Genomic DNA, 14376 nt, shown 5'->3' on the forward strand with positions numbered 1-14376 from the left:
CGGAGAAAACTACACAACAAGGAGTTTCAAATTATGTATTCTTCGCCAAAAACTGTTAATTCAAGATTGTCTCTGTCCCCTAGTACCTGCTGTGAAGGCGTATTGGAGACGTGGAGGATGAAATACAGAAACACTAGGTTTGTGAGACATGAAACACACAATTCATAATCATTTTTATCGGGAACTTTGCATTCAAGTGACCACTTGTGACACAAGATTTGGCCTAAATGGATCTTACAAAAAGAGCCTTATCATGTTAAGTGGATATTACATGCATTAAGATAAAGAGTCTGTCGTCACGATGAAGAACCTTCATCGGGTTGACTAACACTCCTCAAGGAAACCCCCTGCATCATGAAACTGACCGAACACACGATAGGATACAATGCCGTGTTCTTTAAACACAGCAGTGACCCTGAAGCCCAGTTAACTACACGAAATTCCTTAACCGGCTGAAGAAGTCAAGTGACTCAGAAGACATCGCACAGTAGCTGTTTGTTTCTTTGTTTGTTTATTTATTTTTCTAATGAAGTTATTACTAAAATAGGTACGAAGCTTTGGTGACATCACTGCCCTGGGTGAGCAGACGGCTTAGTTGAGATGCAGGTCACATCGGGAATCTCCGCTCGTCTCATCCACTTGTCGGGATGCTACACTGGTCCAGTCCTCTTTGTCAGCTTCCCATTAGCCCCCCCGCCAAGCCTTTCTTCGTACCCAATCATGGGAAACGTTAACTGACAGGTTTTCCACTAGTAGTGTCGACCGCTCAGTTTCTCATCCATAAAACGTATTTTAACCTGTTAAACTCAATAACCTACGTAAGGGATGTAAATTGGTGGTTTTATCATTACTATTATTAAAGTAACTTTGCTTGGAAGAAAGCTGTTTGCAGAAGGCGACCACACGGCGGGTCTTTCTTGAAGGCCGATGTCTTCTGTTAGTAACACGTCTGTATACGCAATAAATTAACACAAAACTCAATGGAGAATATAAAATGGCACAAACGACGGATGTGTAAATTCTGCATAGTGTACTTTAAACTCGAAAACCCATTTTCATATTTGTAAATAAAATCTTCGCTTTTAACGATTTATTATACACTTGTAATTTTAACCGTCTGCTTTGAAAGTCGTCAGTAACTCTAGAGGTGCCCTCAGCGGGTGCTCCCCATATTTCGTTGTTCTCTCGGAGTAATAAGCGAATTCTTCCTTCTTTCCCGAACAGATTGTCCCCACAACGAAGACGCGTTTTCTTTCAGGTACAAACCAAAGTTTTTATCATTGTTTGCTTTACATGAACTTTGATCTTTGCAGCGTCGTTGTTGTATCTTGGTTTCAGTATTGACGGTCTGGATCTAATTCCGCGAATGGCAGTTAATGTCGGACGTTTCACATCGCATCCTCCATCACCGACTGGCTGTAACACAGCACCAATTGACGTTCAACGATCAATACACTCAATTGTAAATTCTGTATGCATCAGAATCCAGGGCAGAACAAGCACTTGCAGAGCGCACTAGTTCCAGATATTCTATTTCCGAATATTCTTCATAGGACTATTTGGCGTTTGTTGCTGGTGAATTTAAGATAAGACTACTCTTTTTTTCTACCATATCGTTTCTAATTCATGGCATTTGTCCCTGAGCCCAAACACCGCGTCATGAGGGCAAAACTCCATGAAAACTAGATCCGGGATCTAGGTGGTGATTATTATTGGTCACCTCCGTGCGTAAGGCATAGGCCTACTAATGCTAACGGGGTATTCAGACTTAAGAGAAAAAAAATAACATAATTCAGGAGAAACGTTAAACTCTATAATGAAGAGCGATTTAATTTGTAATTTTTACCAAATATTAAGCAAGATTTGAAGTTCTCAAAGCGGTGAGAACGAATATGGCTGTCTTCTGGACTGTAGCGTAGTTTAGTCTGATAGAAGTTTGCCAACGACTCATCGCCCTGATGACGAAAGCAGCAAGGACCTCTGAAATGTTGGTAAACTTCTACCAGACTACAATGCGCCACAACCCATAGGGACGGCGACCTTTTTACCGAATATTGTAGGTGTGATCAAATGAAACAGCATGAGGCCAGCAAAAGACGCAGGTCATGTGAGGCAAAGACGATACAAAGGTAGAGATCACTCGAAAAACCTAAGCAAAGACAAGAAGATAATATTACAATTAATCTTAAAGTAAGAAGATGGAACAGAACTCGGCTGAACTGAAGCAGCTTACGATTCCAATAACACACTTTGGCAGAACGGTGATAGATGATAACAGTTTCACAGCAAGAAATGTCCAGCTCACTTGCTTAAAGATACAAGAGCGTTTAAAGCATAAAGTATCTGTTCTTAACTTCTAGGTAGCGACCCAAGATTGGGTTACGTCTCAACAAAATCTGAATGTTAGGTGATAATTTGTTCGGCAATATATTGAAGGTAGGCGAGGGGACAAAGGGGCAAGCTAAACTTAGGCAATTCTGCAGGTCTTTGACTGCATCAGCTGACAAAATATGTTTGCCGAGTGGCGGGTACAAAGAGAGAAGAGTACTATTAAAACGGTAATTATTATGACAAAACATTCTCAATAATATTATTATAATCCAATGTTAATTATTATTGTCATTAATACTTTAGAGTGAACTTCACGTTTTCGTTTCGCAATAAATTACCCACCTATTTGTATGCAATGCAAATCATTAAAACTGAAGCTTGTGTTGTCAACAGTATAATTTGAATCGAGGTTAAATACTAACCCTCAGAAGCCGCTATTATGGGGGACAAACCACGTGCATAGAAAGAGTTTTGAGTGGGGCGCAGTATACAATTATTGGGCAGGAACACAGGAAGGAAGGAGAGATGTATACATAGCCATGAACCACAAGATAACAATAAACACAAGTTAAAAAGAGAAGAATGAAATGAAAGTGGAAGAAAGGCCAGTAGAGGTGATTCACGCGATAAGAAAAGGAGAGAAGAAGGTTTTAGGAAAAACAAGAGACATACGAAAACATTGGATATGCACCGCTGGTCAGCTACAGTCTTGGTCATAAGTATTCGTACTGCCTAACGTTTTCTGGTCCATCATCAAACAGTTTTACAATACTTATGAGCTATAAAAACAACAACAAAAAATTGCCTGTTAGTCGTGGATAGTATAGTAGGCAATTACAATACTTGTCAGCTGACACAAAACGAAACTATTGGCATTTAATGCAGTAAAAAGTAATAAAATCAGATTTAATAACACTACTCAGTAATTAAGGTAAACAAGATTGCAAGTTTGGAATGCAATCAACAATTTTAAATAAAATTCACAAAATAAAAACGCTCTTTTCCCCAAAAACACGTCTTAGAATCTTCACTTTAAAGCAAGTATCTTTTCCGCAGAGCCAATATTTTTTTGTTTTAACTTATACTTGGAGCTGAAAGTGACATTTTCGTTTAAAGGAGGCGAAACATACGCGTTTCACGTTCATCTCTCAGACCGAAAGACCTCGAATGATATTTAAAAATTTAAAGAGTTGCACATGCAATAGTATTATTTTTCATAAAATCATGAAAAGAAAACTAAACGTGTCATAAATTCACATAATTCAACGTCTTCGTGAGGTCGTTAATTTTACGTAAAAGCAAGAAGGCTGGTTATTCAGTATTAAGGGGAAACCTCAAACAAAACAACAAAACGCTCGTCTACGTTTGATACTACAACCAACAAGGTTAGCTTAGGCAGCGAAACGATTGAGAGATGTGCCGTTCGCATCTTGACGTATCTCGTAGTTCTTCCCAATTCCCCGGCTAATAACAACATATCAACTTTAAATATGCCACAGAGGCTTCCTCAACAATATCTTTAAAACAATCGACTGTAAATGACTTCTGCAGATGATACAGCGCTCTAAAAACTTGCAGGCTATGCTTTTTACTCTATTTGACGACCCTTTCTCAATATGTTTAATGTCATGTATACCTGCCTATCCTCCTATCTCCTCTTCGGTCTTTCAACTGGTTACTTTCCAAGACGTTTTATATATCTTAAAACTTGTATTTGGATCGATTGATTGATCGACTGATCGATCGCTTCTCCTGCGCGAACTACACGCACCAACATACACATAGCCAACTTCGAACACTCTTTTCTCAATATGCACAGATAGTAAAGTCACATGACATTCTCACACAACTCGTGTTACAGTGATCACGTGATGTTAGCCCAGACTGATGGTAGTTTTAAAAACATCAGTTGGTGTAACAAGAAAGTAAATTTCCATTCGGAGGTCGGATTAAATTTTGAACGGTTTAACCCTTCACAGTTCGATGGTTAACTACATGAACCAGAAAGTAATCAGCATTAATAAAAAGAAAGTCTCAAATGATGGTATTATTATATCCTAGTATGTTATCAATACCTCAAAATAACACGAATTTTACTTATTATGGCCAAATAGCCAGACCTCGTTCTGGATATAAGCTACAGACAAAAGAAGAACTACTCACTCACCCAATTTAAAGTAGCCTAATTGACATTTTGTTTTCAGTTCATGGGTTTCAGTTTAAACAGATTTTTCCTCTATTTAAGTAATAAGGGGAGTTCTAGGAACCTTGTACACTGATCAGGACTAGTTGCGAGACATGAATACATAGATCGCCAAAAGAACTAATTTCGTTCCAACGCTTACCACGTCACAACACGGAAAGCCGTTTCGACACAATTTCATTTTTGTGAAGTCACCACGTTTCCAGATGTTAATTGAGAGAATGTTCTAAAAACATATGCTAAAGTTGTCATTGTGTTTCACGTTATGAAGGTACGTATGGAGTGTAGGCAAACCTCCACGCATTCTCAGTCCGGGCACTCGACGGAAGTGGGTTCAGGCCGCTTTACCATCGGCAAAGCAGACGATGGTACGGACTGGATGAAAAGCTGGATGTACCGACCTAACGTACCAGCGGTGGTAAAATGTGAATTACGTTCCCTACTGGAAATAATCCGGCTCGTTGTCAGCCACTTTAATGATCACTGTGGCTCAATAATAAACTCTGCCCCTGGACTTCTAACACTACTACGCAATTAAGAGCCGAGAATCTTAAGTTAGGAATGCACAACAAACAAAACTAAGTTGGACTAGAGAAGAAATCAAAGAAGTTGTGGTGTTACGTGTACCAAATTGAGGCCAATATTAACATAGCCCTTATTTTATTTCAAATATATTTTTCCGAAGCTACCATATAATGACACTCAGAAACAGGGTCCGCGGACAGAAACCTAGTAACATGATGTCAAAATAACCATAATAATTTAATCCAGTTCTTTGTCATTAACGTGCTTATTCAACAGCCAAATGGTCAATAACACGAATAATAACAATAATATTCTTGTCCCGAGATATTTCAAATCTTCAACACGAGCAAATAAACACAATTTCATTCACAGCATTTCGAAAGAACATAACTTAATGACATACTGCAGTCGGGGCGAATCTGTGCGTTTTTCCTAAGTTACTAGTTTGTATGCAGAAGGAAAACAAACGCTTATACTATGCAAACTAAAAACATATCGGTACACAAAATGAAACAGCGAGCTACAAAGTACTGCCGCTGGGAAATATGACTATAGTGCCTACTCAGTTATATTGAGGTCATTCGTTGGTAAGGTCTATAGGCCAACATAAATGACTTGCATACCTCTTGGACACATGACGTGAACCAGAACAAGCAGCTACTGTGAATGCATGTGACTAACCCGTGCAGTGAAGAGACTGGCGCATATGTGCTAACGAGAAAGAGCGTGCAATATTCAGTGAGGAATACAATCTTTCTTCAACAGAACGTAAAACATGAAGAAAGGATACATTGTGGGTCTGTGTCTGACTTCCCATCCACACGAAGGTCCCTGGGCGTATTTAGAGGAAGAAGTTTTACAAAAATCAGTTTAATTTTGTATATCAAGTTATTGAACTCCTAAATACCTTCTCGGATTTTGATAATCTTTACAAAGAAACTACCAACGGAAAAAAAAACTAGTTTCTGTGTAACATTCAAATGTTAATTCAACCGTTTACTAGAATAACTAATTGAACTATAACATCTAAACCGGCACCAATTTCATTCGTTGCCTTTCTAAGAAGGATTTTTTCGATAAAACGTAATTTCAGATTATATAACACCGATGGACAATTTAATGCTTTGCTTCACATCACCGAGTTATCTCATTTAGAAATACTGGTTTAATGATGCTGGTAAAAAGTCAGTCCCTTGCTATATGTTCGAGTCGTTTTAGCTTTTCAAATTATATCCTTCCTACCTATTGCTGCCATGGAAACACAAAAAATACGGCACTTTTTTATAAATAAAACTCAGCATGAAAAGGATTAAGGATTCATTTTCATATTTCAACTATCCGAACTACAGAATTCTACGGAATAATAACGTTCACGTTTAGTTTTGTGCATCGAAATCACTTCATTTGCCATTACCAACAGATTAAAAAACAAGCTCACCAGAATAAAAAGTTACAAATGGTTGATCAGATATCTTCAGTACTTGTAAAACTCCCTACACGTTGCAAGAATTTGCAGAGAGAATGGAGAAGGTACAGCAACGTAGAATAACCTGGACATTTTAATGGCTGACCTTATTACTACCAGCGCCAAGACAACGAAACAACTAAGCAATTCATGAGGATTAGTGTCTCTTGTCAAACTACGAAATTACGAAGTTAATCAGCACAAAGAACAAGATCATCTTTAACCAGTCAATACTGGTAAGAAATATGATTAATTAACAACAATAACCAACTGTAATGTAACATGGCATCGAAATACGTAAGCGGACGATTAGACCCACGCATCGAAATCTCGAAAGCATGTGGGAAACAGTGGTACTAACTAAAAGAGCTGTAAGAGTTCTTCAGCAACAACACGTTTGTTTTGTTTGGATGTTAAAAGTTGCTTCTTAATTTAAAAAAGCAGCAAGTGTGTAAGAAGTCAGGAAATATATGCAGAGAGTTAACAATTCTGGTGCGTTTGCCAGAATGTGGCCACCAGCCTCTGCGAATATTTCCAGTGTCTTCAGAGTTGTCTGGGGTCAATTCTATTTGCGTGGGCGAGTGTCTGTCGCCTGTCTGTCTCGCTGGGTGATGAAATAAATGAGGACTCTCCAACTTGGTTGCGAGGCAGATTGGGGATTCCAACTTATCAGCAACAAAAAGGCGTACTTTTCTATTTCCAAACGGTTAGAATTTGCTTACGTTTCCGAACAAACGTCAGCCATTTATTTGCACAGATTATGATGTACAAAGTAGTTCGTTCTTTCGGCCGGTCACGTGTTCAAATCTCCGGTCAAAACTATACAAAAGTTATAATATTACAAAACAGCAGACAGTATACATAAACATTCTCGTGGCAATTAATGGCGAAAACGATCCGTTCTGTAGACCTGGGCCTACTACCTGTATTTCAGAGGAAATATCAAGCACGTGAAATTTGTAAAAACACCGCTAGAACAGTTGTTTAAAAACAAGATAATCGATAATCATACAGGTAAAAGTGTTCCGGTCCCTTACTCACCACGCCAAGAAACACTGAGGTGAAGGTTAAAGTCTGGCACTAATTGTGCAATTCTTACGAATTCAAACCAAAACACGAGCAAATCTAAGAGAAATAACAAATGGTCATTCAAAAATGGGAACAAACAGAAGTTCTAAAAAGAACATGCGACTTCACTTCTAATGCTAGCTTCTAGCAGGAATCATAAATTAATAACTACAAAACTTAGCAACCTATTTCTGTCCTTAATTTCCAAAGGAATATTCCCGCCATCTGAATGTTCCCATGCATAACTTAGAACTTCGAGCCGTTGTATTTATGATTCTTTTAACAATCCCACTATTCGTGTTAGGACACTGAGTAAGTACCACATCATATGCACAATCAACATTATATCCCCAATAAAAATTAGAGAAGTAAAAAGTCAGTTTTTACCCGACTCCCTTTATGTTATAAGGCGTGCTGTAGAGTTTATCAATGCTACCACAATTACGACGGTGTTTTTCCCTACTCTACGCCATTCGCCTTCGAATCAGCTGACGTATTTTCACGGTCCTTCAGACACGCAACTTCAAGGCATTCTTTTTAGAATATAAAACAATATGGCGGCAGCGAGAAATCTATACCCAAATTAGCTTTCTGGTTTGTCTTAAATTAATAACCAACTAGCGGAGCGAGGCATGTGAAATTCTGCTCGGAGATAGATCATACATGCCCACAAATTCTGTGGCATTTCCTTGTTGCGTCAGCAAATAAATTAGAGGGGCAATGCAAACGCGAGACTTTATATCTGACAAATTCAATATGGACGAAATGTTTATTTCTGGAAATCATGCACGAAAATTGCTCACTAAACTGTACACTTATTAATTTACGGTCTTTCTTCACCTCACCTTAGAATGACGTAAACATATCTGAATAAAAATAAGTTATTTCGAAAATTATTAATTTTTTTATTTCTTTCGTGCTGACAGTCGTAAGTAACCGGAGGAGGGGAAAAAGATTAACGTTCAGTAATCTCGCATTTTACCCTCCCGGTGTGTATATATGCTTCGTTTCGTTCTCAGAGCAAATAAGTATTGTTTGTTTAAAGATCACTGACTGACTGACTGACGTTTGTATCGGAGATGCAGTGTGTTTTCTTGAAAGTAGCAATCACATTTTAATTGCTATTCAACTAAGCTGTTTACTTAAAAATGTGTTAATGAACCAATTAGCATATCTCACCGTATGGATGTGAAAAGCGATGTATTTGAGCCCTAGTTCCATTCACAGCTGAATAGCATTTCTAGGAATATTTTTATGGTAAACACTATCATAAAAATGTGTTCGCTTGTCGTGGTGACTGTGCTGACAGAGAGGAAAGCTACTAGAAAATAAATCGTACTCCAAGCTACAATAATCTGCCTTTCTCCTCATGTCATTTTTCAAAGGCCAGTGAATCCAAAACCACGTTCCCTGCGAATACATTGTATCTAACAAGACAACTTTATCAAAGTCACAACTCCGAAAGCTGGCTGTGTAACTAACCATTTAAGCTGGAATCAAAATACATACAAAGGAAGAATTATGATGTATTCCGTTTTTAAATATTTTTCTAATAAGAAATGAGTGTTAGCCTGAGAACAAGTTTTCATTAAAAATAAAGGACGGAGGAAAACTAAGAAACGAAAGCAAGAAATAATATAAGATTTAAAATATTACAACATTATAACGAACAACAAACCTACGGGTGCAACTTTCTGTTGGAAACGAAAAGTAAATTCTTATGAACGTGTATCATCAGAAATTAAAGACAACACAACACAGACACGCCATAATTTGGCGATGCAACTTACACGTTCGCAACGAAATTAAAACTTTTTCATTCCAACTCCTATTAAGTGTCAATTGAAGCCTCAACGCGTCGGTCATACACACACCTCTGGAGCGGTAATAGATGGTTACAGAACTGACCGAGGGAAGCCGAAATAGCCCACTCGGAAAGAACGCCGCTCCAGCCAGCCCACACAAATCTCACACGAACTGTAATATGACGGCACAAGGCACTGGCTTCGTTAAGGAAGTATAAAATCGCCCTGGACTGGAAACAGTCTAATGTGCCAACGATGTCAGGCCTCTAACAACTTCCAGAGAAACAAAACCACCGAAAGCAACCTCCCGCCTTTTTTTAACTTTAGGACAGGAGAGAACCACGAGAAAACTTCAAAGGGTTCCAAAACTGCTTAAACACCCCTCAGTTAAACTGAATAACATCCTGTACGGTTATAAAATATCCCAACATTTAGCATAATCTCTAGTACGAAATTTCATCTTAATCCGTCAAGTTCTTCTGCAGATGAGCACGTTCATTCAACGCACAATCCTACATGGCGAGATAGATGGAGCTGAGTGCTCAGCATAAGTTCAGGCCGTTTTAACCCTGGGTTAAGGGCCTTCATCAGGTACGCGGTGACTACAGATGGCCGAGGAAGTTACACGTGCTGGTGAACAAAAATATCCTCGTTGAGATTTCAGATTCTCATAGGGACGAGTGTTTAGTCTGGTAGAAATAGGCTGACGTTTCAGAGATGTTTACTACCTCCATCATCACGGTGCAAAATCTCAAGAAATAGCCATCGTCAAAAAATGCTTGCCCCTGACAGGAAAAAATTCCAGTCGTCCTGTTACTTCATGGTTCGGCTCATTAAACGGATGGTCTCAATACGATTTGTTATCAAAACGCGACTTCACGTCATTACAAAACTTGTTAGTTGCACAGTGGAACGTCCTTCCGGACGAGTATAGCCTTACCTGGACTAGTTTGCCAGCTAAGCCCTCCTATAAACATCTTCCTGTAACAGAAGAAACATGTTTTATTAGCCTGGGTTACTAGTAATCCGTACACTTTGCAAAAAAGCTGCAATATTGCAGCTTTTACAAAACAAATCTATCTTATGCATCTGACTGTAATGGTAGGTGCTCTAAGCAACAGACAGAAAGAAAAACAAACAAACATTAAATTATGCATCCATAACAAATGCCACAAATGTCAGCAATCAACCATCTCCACCAGTGGACATAAAATGTTTTCCTCCTGGCGGGTTGCTTATTGAGGAATTTCCCATAAACCGTGCAGGCAACGTCTCTATCTATAAAGAAAAACAACAGGCACAGCGCACATTATGACAATTAATATGCATCAGTGGTATTAGGACAGTGATTTGTGACTAGCTGTGATAAGAGCGTACGGAAATTCTCAGCCGTCGGCTGGCTCACCGTACGTATACCCGACGTCACGTCCTTCGAGCGTAGTTTCTGCCATGACCTACTGTGGGGTCCACACATCTATAGGGTAAAGGAGGCCGGAACATGAATCAACCCACTCCTCAACCTACGCGCGTCTATCGTATGATCAATGGGCAATTGAGTAACTTAAAATTTGTTTGTCTTCGCCACTACCAACCGTGTAACGTGTTTTACAATTTTCCGTTTCCTCAACTTATTAGACTTTCTTATTCCTCGTGTTGTACTGAAGCGTCATTTTTTACGATACTTCGCCAAGAGCATAGTCTGAGGAGCCAATCCTCTTCTACCTTAAGATGTGTAGGGGTTGCAAACGGCTACCCTCCGCCCGCCCTACCTTCTCCCTGGATCTTGGCCCTGTTCCACACTACTCCTAAAGTAAGTCCCTGTAACTTCTGCGACCTGGGAAGTCTCATGCCGCATTACTAGCAGACCGAAAAACGTCGTGCTTGTTGTAATTTAACGTAAACTCCGCCAGTAACGCTTAAATCACCTGAACTGTTACAAGATAGCAACATTAATAACATAACATACTACAGATCGTGGAAAGCAGCAAGAACGTGTGAGAAATATTTGTACTAAAACCCACGCATGCGCACAAATTCATTTACCCAACGGGCTGATTACGTCACAGGTATTTACTTATTCTCATATACAGTACACAACATACACAGAATTTATTCTATATTTCTGAAAATGTACACCAAAACTCACCCACCCCTCGCATCAAAAGGCCATAATGAAACAACTCGTCCGGACTGAGAAGTATCGTTAAATGTTTCAGCAGTTCTTATGAAAAGAAATTCTGATGAAGTTGGAAGAATCATTCTCATATTAAGCCTGTCCTGTTACTACAAAACCACTGGTGCAGTGCCTGCCATTCTACAGTACGTTATCTAGGTCAAAGGTCGGCAATTACTCTCTTACAGCAGGCCATCTTGACTTCCCCTCTGACCATTACTTCGAAAGAAGGAAGCGAGGGGGGGGGGAATGGGGTTACACGACGAAATAAAATTAAAACATTCTGAAACCAAACGATTCCACTAAAGAAATTGTCTAGGGAAATCGATCTAACGTACACATTTCCAAGCAGTCTTTTGAATGGATTTTGAAGTTTGCGTGGCATTGAGTCCAAAGATGGCTGTCTTCTGGGTCGTAACGCCACGTAGTCTGACAGATACTTGATCCACTAATACGTTACTGCATAAAATTTTGCTTGCTGTGCTTAAAACAAATCACACTAAAGTAAACTCTGCATTCTCAATCAGTTCTAATAATACACAACTTGTAGCATAAAGTATCTATAATTTTAACTAGTGGGTTTATTACACACGAAATTAATTACGTCAGTTGGCAATACTGATGGTCCATGTGAACATGCTGCTGTACAAATTTTTGTCAAAATCCGTCCAGTCCGAGCAGATTACACGCGGGCAGACGGACGTCAGTCGGTAGACATGCACATGTTACTTCGTCTTCGAGGAACAGCAATCAAGTCTCCTTCAGCCCCATTCCACCGCAACTGCAAGCCGACAAACTTGCGCGACCTTGTACAGAATTTGATTCCGTCCTTCAGGAACTCCTAGAAGTATCACTATTTATAAAACGGGAGGTCATTCTAACTGGGATTCCTGGTCTTATGCCGCTTCGGCCAAACGCCGGCATAACATTTAACAATACGCAACGGCCTCCTTCTGCCATGTTTCTTCAAAAGTACCATCAACAAACACTGTCATTTGTCACTGGATGTTACGCAATACTTGGAAAGCAATCGTTAATTTTCCGAGAACCATAGTGGTCAGCTTGGAATGAAAAGTATCCAGCAACTTTCGAAAAGCTCAAAATATCGGTACTAAAGATCTTAAATAAATGCATAACAACATCTGAAACGATGATAATCAAAAACTAGAAAACTCTTTTCCGCTACAGAATCGCGCCCACTTAATTTAACATCCTGTTCCTGTAGATAATTTTTCTCTGGGGTGGAAGGATGTTTGACACCTGCACCACCGGTCACACACACAAAACTTTTGTTAAATTGGTTATATCGTTCAACATTAATTTGAAGTTTGCTCGCTCCCTGTAGTTGTTATGTATTACATGAATTTCAAGACCATCATTAATATTCACACTTAATCGAAATATGACGGCAGAGACACAAACTTTAAAGTGGATCACTATTTAAAATGCGTACCAAGAATGCGCCAGGGACACAGCAAATACAGCGACGGATAGTTTAAGTGTGTTCTGTTTGACAAAATCACTGCGAAGTATAGTACTGCGTGTTTTCAAACTCGATTCGGTGCTGTTTTCAGATTTGGATAAAGCACACGTTAACATAAGAGTCCATTAGCGTTTATTGTTTCACGATATAAGCCTTCAGAAAACCAAACACTCAATAAATTATTTCCATTAGTCTGCATGTGTTTGTAGCTACTAATCGATTTCGCCAAACATGATGCACAATTTCAAACACCAATAAATACCCTTAAACAATAAACCAGGTTATGCTGAAATGAAAGATAAAATGGAGATTTTTTATTCAGATAGGCACAATTACACACCTATCATTCGCTATCTCCGCACAGAAAATTTAGATATGAAAAGCAAACTAGAGATATAATTGCGTTCACATGTTTTTATCCATTTACGTTGTTGGCACACTATTCACAGAGATATAATAAATAACAAACACTCAAAAGGGTATGTAACCTAACAAAAGAAGTTCGGAAGTCATTCGTTTTGGAAAAATTAAATTCCTCTCAAGTCTGAAAGCAGGCCGTCACCAGTATTCCAGAATCTTTAGTGGAGACAACAAAGGGAATATTGATAAGGAAGACTATCCGGAGAAATATGTTGTTAAGGAGCATGGGAAAATACATGAAACGTCTGTAAATGGTCATGACTTTTTTAGGGCTGAAGCCGCCACCGCCACCCCCACTCACTCCGGGCCGGTCTACGGTCTACACAAAGAGCCGGCAGCAAGCCTCGCAGTCAGCCTGTGTACCTTGCCTTCCATCCAGCGTACAAAATGCACATTCACACCACATAGAGTGCACGTTCAGGTCAGCCGCAGAGGCAAACTTGGTCACACACACATGCAAGCACGTAATTCACGAAACACAGGAGTGATATAAATCATACACAAACACACAAAACCTAAAATATGACAACGTACCCTGGATCGTTGGGCACTTCCGCCGGTGATCCTCCAGCCACACTCTCCTGGGTTTGAGACTCCATTATGAACTGTATTTTGATCGTTTACTTCAAAACTACGACTAAAACTAAAGGAGAATAGTGAACCCGGTTAGGAACAGCGCCTCCCCCTTTCTAATAGCACGCTCGGACACACTACCAACACGATACTGAAGGATTGCAGCCGCTGAGTAGTGCGACAAAGCTAGCGCGGGAGGCAGGGGGCAAAGGCGGGCCTGAGAACCAACATAAAAGCTGCGCGCGCTGCCATGTTGATAGATGACCAAAACATCGACTGTGATTGGATGCAATCCGTGTACTTCTCGGTGCGGCGGTGACGTAAGATTAC

General features: G+C 39.6%; 1 protein-coding gene across 10 annotated transcripts in view; it reads right to left on the reverse strand.

Annotated features, from left to right (window-relative positions):
• The window catches only part of Rbp6 (RNA-binding protein 6), a 686229-nt gene extending 671934 nt beyond the window's left edge, over positions 1 to 14295 (reverse strand). For 2 of the 10 annotated variants that reach the window (XM_087349139.1, XM_087349138.1), the window contains exons 1-2: positions 14008 to 14294; positions 10338 to 10378 (exon numbers count right to left, since the gene is read on the reverse strand). In XM_087349139.1, coding sequence (XP_087205265.1) covers positions 10338 to 10378; positions 14008 to 14072 — 106 coding nt within the window. In that variant the 5' untranslated portion in view covers positions 14073 to 14294. Of the gene's footprint in view, positions 1 to 10337; positions 10379 to 14007 lie in introns of all 10 variants that reach the window. The other 8 variants (XM_087349148.1, XM_087349143.1, XM_087349142.1 and 5 more) reach the window with 7 other exon arrangements.
• Between the last annotated feature and the right edge of the window lie 81 nt (positions 14296 to 14376).

This window comes from Zootermopsis nevadensis, unplaced genomic scaffold, assembly GCF_977971745.1.
Source record: "Zootermopsis nevadensis isolate Lab colony 2312 unplaced genomic scaffold, Znev_1.0 Znev_ptg000015l, whole genome shotgun sequence".
NCBI lineage: Eukaryota > Metazoa > Arthropoda > Insecta > Blattodea > Termopsidae > Zootermopsis > Zootermopsis nevadensis.